Consider the following 7,858-nt stretch of genomic DNA (forward strand, 5'->3'; position numbering starts at 1 on the left):
AAAAAATAAAAGTGTATAGAACCCCTAATAACCCCCTGACCTCCTCAAAACCCCATATGATTCCACCCTGACTGGGACCAAAAGACCACCCTCTCAATAAAAATGGAAGAACAAGGGATGTTGAATGCAGTCCCCGTAGAGAGCTGAGCCCTCCCTCCCCTAAGCAGCGCCTCCTCACAAAACACAGATGTAAGGGCCCTAAACCACCCAACCAAGGATCATGAGTTGCCCTCGTTCCTACTGAGTGCGGTACTCCACCTTAAAGCCACAATGGACGTATGAAGCACTGCACCCAGTGGAGCAAGGGACAATCCCAGCCAACTTGGCTGCTGTGAACTGATCCTTGGTTGGGTGGATTAGGGCCCTTATATCTGTGTTTTGTGAGGAGGCGCTGCTTATGGGAGGGTAGGCTTGCCTCCCTACGGAGACTGCATTCCACATCGCTTGTTCTTCCATTTTTATTGCAAGGGTGGTCTTTTGGTCCCAGTCAGGGTGGGGTCATATGGGGTTTTTATTTGGGAATTTTAGGAGGTCAGGGGGTTATTAGGGGTTCTATATGCTTCAATTTTTTCAGGACCATTATTGCTCAATAAATTTGTAGTTAACTCAGGTTGTTGTGTAGAGTCTTGTCGTTTTTTTAATTTGTCAGCTCAATATTCAGTTGAAAGAAATACATTTTCTCTGCAGATTTTATTCATCAGTGAGACTATTAAAGCTCGGGCAATCAACGTGTATTCTTGACTGGCTCCATGCACACTGGGCTTAAAAAAACTCCAGTTCCCTTGGCAGAAAAAAAGGCTCATATAAAGTGTTTTTTGTGGTGAGTTTAGGAGAGTTTTGCATTTTTTCTGCCAGAAAGCCCCAGTCAGAAACGAGTAGGTTTATTTTTTCCTGCCTCTAATTGTTGAGCTCAAAAAATGCCTCTAATCGTCCTACTGTGCATGGACACATAGGACAACGTTAGCTGCTTCTACAGGCAGAACCCAAAACTCCTGTAGAAGCAGCGATTTTTAAGCCAGTGTGCATTATGCCGCAATGTTATCTGGAAGTGGATTGGTAATAGGTACAAACTTTATTGGTTCAACAAATGCTAAAAATCCACAGCAGATAATCTGTCATGCAGAGCAAATTGCAGGTTCACGTTTACCAGTGGGTGCCATTGTCAGTGATAAGCACCAAAAGTGCCAGTTCTCCAATAAATGTGAGCAAAAGCAAAAAAACTTTCACTTCTTAGAGACAAAAAAAAAGAATTGTCACCAAATGTAACAGCTGAATGCTCACAGACAACAGTTGTAACCACAGAAATAAACATATCAAGCCATGTAAAGGTAATACAGTTACAAATGTTTACCACATAAAAGATTACCTTCATCTCTCTCCTTTTATATCCTTTAGGCTCTTTGATGATGGTCGCCTCCCTGGCAATGGGCCTCTACGTTCATTTCACAGTCGACGCAAAACACAATTCCACAACCTTCAATACGACACTGATTGGGCCTGGGCCTCATGTAGCGCCAGACTATCTAACTGTTATCCCCCTTCTATGCATCATGTTGTATGTTTTAGGTAGGTGTAAATACAGTATCCTTCATTATGTCATATGCGTTGCATAGAAAGCATTCATAGTCTGTGTTTGTGATGATATAATCACCATACTGTGATATGAATCCATTTACTGCTGCACATTTGAATGTGTGGACGCTGCACAGTACCACTTCTCTTGTTCTGTATGCCGGGTAAAATTCTTAGCATCTGCTCTTATTCTGTATGTAATAACAACAGCACCATTCATTATTATTCTGTATGTATGAATTCTGCTAGGTACTATTTCTCATGTTCTGTAGGCAAGGTATAGTTTTCTGTAATGCTTCTTATTTTGAATGTGTGGACGCGGCACAGTAGCTCTTCTCTTGTTCAGTATGCTAGACATAACTCTTAGTATCTGTGCTGGTTCTGTCATAGTAAATAACTGAGTGCACTCTGTCTCCTCTTCAGGTTATGCCTTTGGCTGGGGTCCAATCACCTGGCTCCTGATGGCTGAGATTCTGCCGCTAAAAGCTCGCGGAATGGCATCTGGTCTATGTGTGGTGGTCAGCTGGATCACCGGCTTTGTTCTTACTGAGGCTTTCCTCCCTGTTGTGGTAAGCACTTGATCATTGTCTTTCTATATTGTTATATGATAAAGCTGCTATTATTTACATACAGATTGTAATTGTTACCATTCTTCTAAACCAGTGGTCTCCAAACTGTGGCCTGGGGGGCCAAATGCAGCCCGTTGCTTGCTTATTTCCAGCTCTTGGGACACTAGTCCTCCCACTGACACCATTAATGGGGCACTCTTCTCCCATGGACATCATCAATGGGTCACCATTCCTCCTGCTAAAACCAACAAAGTGGCACTATTCTTCCTATTAAAACCAATTCTGAGAAACTATTAACTCCCAATGATCAGGGCAGGACTTAGGGTGGTGGGGGCCCCTGGGCTTGAGTGTTGAAGGAGCCCCCTGGAGCCGAGAATTGGGGGGGTCGAAGATGTTGAGCGAGGGAGGGGGGATCATAGTTGTTGAGCGGGGGGGGCGAATTGAAGTTGTTGAGCGGGGGGGCGCATTAATGTTGTTGAGCGGGGGGGGGGGGGTGCCTCTCACCTGTGCACGGAATGTGTCGGCTCTCTTCCCTTCAGCAGACATCCACACACCGCTCCGGTTCCTCCTGGGGGGGTTTTGCAGTTGTTGAGCGAAAGGGGAGTGCTTCTCACCTGTGCCGACAGCCGGGGCCACAGACTGTCATTAGCCCGGCTGTTGGCTTTCTTCCCTTCAGCAGCCACAGTCCTCCACACACCGCTCCGGTTCCTCCTGCTTCCGTGCTGCCTCCTCTTGCAGTGTGGGAAAATTAACCCTTTAGCGGGACTGCGGGAAGAAGCTGTCTGTGCGGGAAAGTCCCGCAGAATCCATGCGTGTTGGGAGGTATGCACAGGGCCGCCATCAGGATTTTTGGGGGCCCTTACACAGCTTAAGGCATGGGCCCCCTGGAGCAGAGAACCGGGGGGGGGGGGGGTGCTGCCGCCTGAAATTGAGAAGCGGGGGGGCCTGCCGCAAATTGAGAAGTGGGGGGGGGCCTTAAAAAAAAAAAAAAGAAGAAATAAAGAAAAATATGTATATAAAAAAAAAAGGGGGTAGCCATCCGGGGCCCTGGGGACCTCTGGGCCCTTTAATAAAAAGAAAAAATAAACCTCTGGGCCCTTTAATGAAAAATAAATAAACATTTATAAAAAAGGGAGGTTGCCATCCGGGGCCCTGGGGCCTCTTAATAAAAAATAAAAAAATATAAACAAAAATAAACATTTATAAAAATAAATAAAAAAAGGGGGGGGGGGGGTTTGCCACATGGGGCCCTGGGGACCTCTGAGCCCTTTAAAGTGGAGTTTCCATACCAATTTTTTTTTCATTATTGTGCTCATTAGACCTAAAAAAGTAAAAAAAACAAAACAAAACATTTTTTTACTCATCTGGAAATGCCTGTTGCTATGCGGTCCTACGAAATCTGCCTTTGAAATCACCTATGATTCTGACATCATCTCCCTCTAATGCTCCTGGGAAATGTGTGTCATCATTTCCCAGGATGCAGTGCGCTGTCCAATTATCATTCCCCATCCAAGACTTCCAGGAAGTAAATGCTTGTAGGCTTCACAATGCCCACAAGCAAAATGCCAACGGTGTAGACATTTGTTTTATAAACTATCTTTTTTGAATATCTATGCGGATCGGCGGCAGATTGTAAAATAGTAAGTGACCGGATTTATATTATAAAAATGCAGGATGAAAGGACATACATTTAAAAAATGCTAATTGTGGTTGGAACTCCACTTTAATAAAAAAAATATATATATATAAAAAAAATGTAAATTTCTTCATAAAAAAAAAAGGGGGGGGGGTTGCCGTCAGGGTTTTTTTTTAAAGGGGCCCCCCTATTGGACGGGGCCCATGGGCTTGAGCCCAGTCAAGCCCAATGGTAAGTCCGGCCCTGCCAATGATGTCAGGAAATGTTCTACTCACGCTGACTATAGTCCAGCCCCCCTAAAGGACAATAAATTGGCACTTTGATTAATAAGTTGAGAGACCCCAACTTAAAAGATGGTGGATTTCCTCTCATCTCACATATAAAAGTTGAACACATTTCTTTATCTTTTCAGAGCGCTTTCCAGCTGGAGACCCCTTTCTTCTTCTTCACCTTTATCTGTATTTGCTGCCTCATCTTCACCTACTTTGCTGTGCCGGAAACCAAAGGGCGGACACTGGAGCAGATCGAATGCTATTTCCAATCAGGTCGACGTTCTTTTATGAGATAGTCAAGGAAGGCCTTCTAATGCGTGGAAAGACTGTTGTGAAAATTAACCAGTAGCTTGGAGCTCCCAAAACTGGATGTGTGCCAAAGAGACCGGTTCAAAAACACAATTCTAGGTCTTCAATGAGTCTGAATGTACACTAAGGCACCTCTGAGACTAAAACATTGATCCACCACTGTGCACTATATTTCAGGTGCAAAGGTCCATGCACTGGAGATTAAATTAAGATTCCACTACTGTGTTGCTTTGTGGTCATAGTATGTGGGACAGTCTGATGTGTTTGTGGTACACAGGCACTGGATAGAGCGTAAGATTCTGGAAATTAAGTTCTGACACCCAAAAGTGCTTCCAAAAAGCATAACAGACATGGATAAATAGCTATTTACTGTAAACAATGTATACATTGTAAATTAGTTACAAGACGTGTGTTTTCCTAAATGTATCAGTCACTTACATTTAAGTAATTAAAATAATTGCGATGTCAGATACATCTCCTTTTTTTTTTAATCCTCTAGTCTAAACTCTTTCCTCCTGCAGGAAAAGTCGCAGGACCAACACTGCGTGTGGATTGTGCCAAAGGGGAGGAGAGTTGCTGCTGAATGGCCGGGTCTGCACTGAACTCTCTTCCTATTGGCAGAGATCACATACACTGACTAAAGAGTGCATTAGGCGCTAGGCATTTGTTAGTCAAGTCAGAAGTTGACAGGTTCACTTTAACTCAAAGTAAAACTTCAGGATAGTGTGGCTATTACTGGAAGTGTTTGTGTGCTCACCTCTTACGCCATTTGTTTGTGGGAAGCCTGCACTGACCTACGACACTACGTGTACAGGATGTTGGCAAACACACATTTCCTTGGCTCTCCATCCAGACTTGTTCTGCTTTACTTGTTATAGTCAAAGAAATAGGTGAGACACAGTAAGAATTGAGAAATGTAATACCATTCCTCAGCAAATGCCTTCTCTGTGGAACAATGCTTAAACCAGCACTCCAAGGTTTTTTTTCTTAGTTTTGGATGGAATGGGGGAAGGATTAGATGACCGTTCTTGTAGTCTGTGTCCCCACGGGGGAGATTTGCTTTTATGTCTTGTGTCAAGGGACATAGCTGTGCCTTCCCCATAAGACTGGCTGAACAGAATTAGAAATCAAGTGAAACATTTTCATTATATGCACGTAGACATTTCTCTGAAGTCCAGTTTTATTAGCTATTTAAACATTAACCACTTAAGACCCGGACCTTTCGGCAGGTAAAGGACCCGGCCAGTTTTTGCGATTCGGCACTGCGTCGCTTTAACTGACAATTGCGCGGTCGTGCGACGTGGCTCCCAAACAAAATTGGCGTCCTTTTTTCCCCACAAATAGAGCTTTCCTTTGGTGGTATTTGATCACCTCTGCGGTTTTCATTTTTTGCGCTATAAACAAAAATAGAGCGACAATTTAAAAAAAAAAAAAATCTATATTTTTTACTTTTTGCTATAATAAATATCCCCCAAAAATATATAAAAAAATATTTTTCCTCAGTTTAGGCCGATACGTATTATTCTACATATTTTTGGTAAAAAAAAAAATCGCAATAAGCGTTTATCGATTGGTTTGCGCAAAATGTATAGCGTTTTCAAAATAGGGGATAGTTTTATTGCATTTTTATTATTTTTTTTTTTTTTTACTACTACGCGGTGATCAGCGATTTTTTTTCATGACTGCGACATTATGGCGGACACATCGGACAATTTTGACACATTTTTGGAACCATTGTCATTTTCACAGCAAAAAATGCATTGTTTACTGTGAAAATGACAATTGTAGTTTGGGAGTTAACCACTAGGGGGCACTGAAGGGGTTAAGTGTGACCTCATCTGTGTTTCTAACTGTAGGGGGGCGGGGCTGGATGTGTGACAGCATTGATCGTGTTTCCCTATATTAGGGAACACACGATCAATGACAGCGCCACAGTGAAGAATGGGGAAGCTGTGTCCGCGAGTCCTGCGGCCGCGGAGCTTCGGACCGGGTCGCGGGCGCGAGCCCACGGCTGGGCACTGAAAGAGGACGTACATGTACGTAATTGTGCCCAGCCGTGCCATTCCGCCAACGTAAATGTGCAGGAGGCGGTCCTTAAGTGGTTAACGGTAAGGTGCAAAGTACATTACATTTATTTAATACCTACCAGAGAAGCAGTTGGGAAGGCCAAAATGGTATGAAGTCAGATTGGATCCATAATAATTGCATTTGTAGTTGTTTTTACAATCCTGCAGACCTAGGACTCATTTCCATATAAATGGAAAAGAGGCTCTGGGCCAAAGCAATCATAAGGTTGCCTTTATTCATAATAACAGCAGCAGACATATGGCAGCTTGTACGCTGGCTCTTCTTAATACCACTTAAACCATGGGTGCTCAACCTGTGGCCCTCCAGCTGTTGCAGAACTACAACTCCCATCATGCCTCTGCCTATGGGAGTCATGCTTTCTTATTGTCTGCAGCAATACCTCATGGGACACGGGTTGAGCTCCCATGACTTAGGCTGGGTTCACACTTGTGCGGTGCGAATTCCAGCTCTGTTTACTCTGCGAAGAGAAAACGGAGCTGTTCAGCGGTTCATCTGCTTTGTAGCTGCAGATTAGCTAACCTGGGAGAGGGGAGGGGGGGGGGAAGTGTAGTGAGCAGTGAGAGAGAATTCCTGTTCAGAATGGAACACATCTGCGAATCAGATGCGTTCCCATAGAAGATGATATGCAGACATGCAATTCCTAGAAAATGCACATGTTTTTTAGGGAATGCATCGCACATATGTGAACCAGCCTCATTAAAATAAATGTATTTTAAAATGTAATGCGAATTGGATGCGGTGTAAGCCGCAACCAATTTGCATAGGTGTGAACCGAGCCTTAAACAGTCCATCCATCAAAAAAGTGATTTTTTTTTTTAGTTCAAGGTTAAACCTGGGTGGGTCTGACTCAGCCCCAGTTTCATATAGGTCTTTAATATTCCAACATGATGCTTAAATCCAAAACTCTGTCCACCTTGGAATTTTGGGTGCCCCCCATCCTTCTGTTCATTCCACTTAAAGGGTCACTAAAGGAATTTTTTTTTTTAGCTAAATAGCTTCCTTTACCTTGCTGCAGTCCTGGTTTCATGTCCTCATTGTTCGTTTTTGCTTTGATGTTGCTGTAAATCCTCTCTGTTTTGGACACTTCCTGGTTGCCTGTTTCCTGATAACCACAGTACTGGGAGATTTCTCACGGTGGTCACTAATCAAGGAGCTGTGTGATTACTGTGTGTAAAACTAAACTGGATTGGTGCTGAGGAGTTTTAGACAAAGTATCACTGCTCTCTATTGGCTGACTGCCCTCTAGTGGCTCTCTGTACATCAGAGAACCAGCAAACAACAGCAAAAACGAAACTACACTGCAGGCACATTATATGATTGTTTTTTTATCAATTTTTAATCATTTTTAAAAGGAATCAGTTAACTATTATGTCTCTATGCCCTGTAAACAGTCATTTCAGCTAAAAAAATTT

General features: G+C 43.3%; 1 protein-coding gene across 1 annotated transcript in view; it reads left to right on the forward strand.

Annotated features, from left to right (window-relative positions):
* Window positions 1–4,826, forward strand: part of SLC2A6 (solute carrier family 2 member 6) — a 31,264-nt gene extending 26,438 nt beyond the window's left edge. Inside the window, exons 8-10 of the mRNA XM_040324173.1 lie at window positions 1,396–1,566; window positions 1,996–2,141; window positions 4,190–4,826. Coding sequence (XP_040180107.1) covers window positions 1,396–1,566; window positions 1,996–2,141; window positions 4,190–4,345 — 473 coding nt within the window. The 3' untranslated portion in view covers window positions 4,346–4,826. The remainder of the gene's footprint in view (window positions 1–1,395; window positions 1,567–1,995; window positions 2,142–4,189) is intronic.
* The last annotated feature ends 3,032 nt before the right edge of the window (window positions 4,827–7,858 follow it).

Source organism: Rana temporaria, chromosome 9 (assembly GCF_905171775.1).
Source record: "Rana temporaria chromosome 9, aRanTem1.1, whole genome shotgun sequence".
In the NCBI taxonomy this organism is placed as follows: Eukaryota; Metazoa; Chordata; class Amphibia; order Anura; family Ranidae; genus Rana; species Rana temporaria.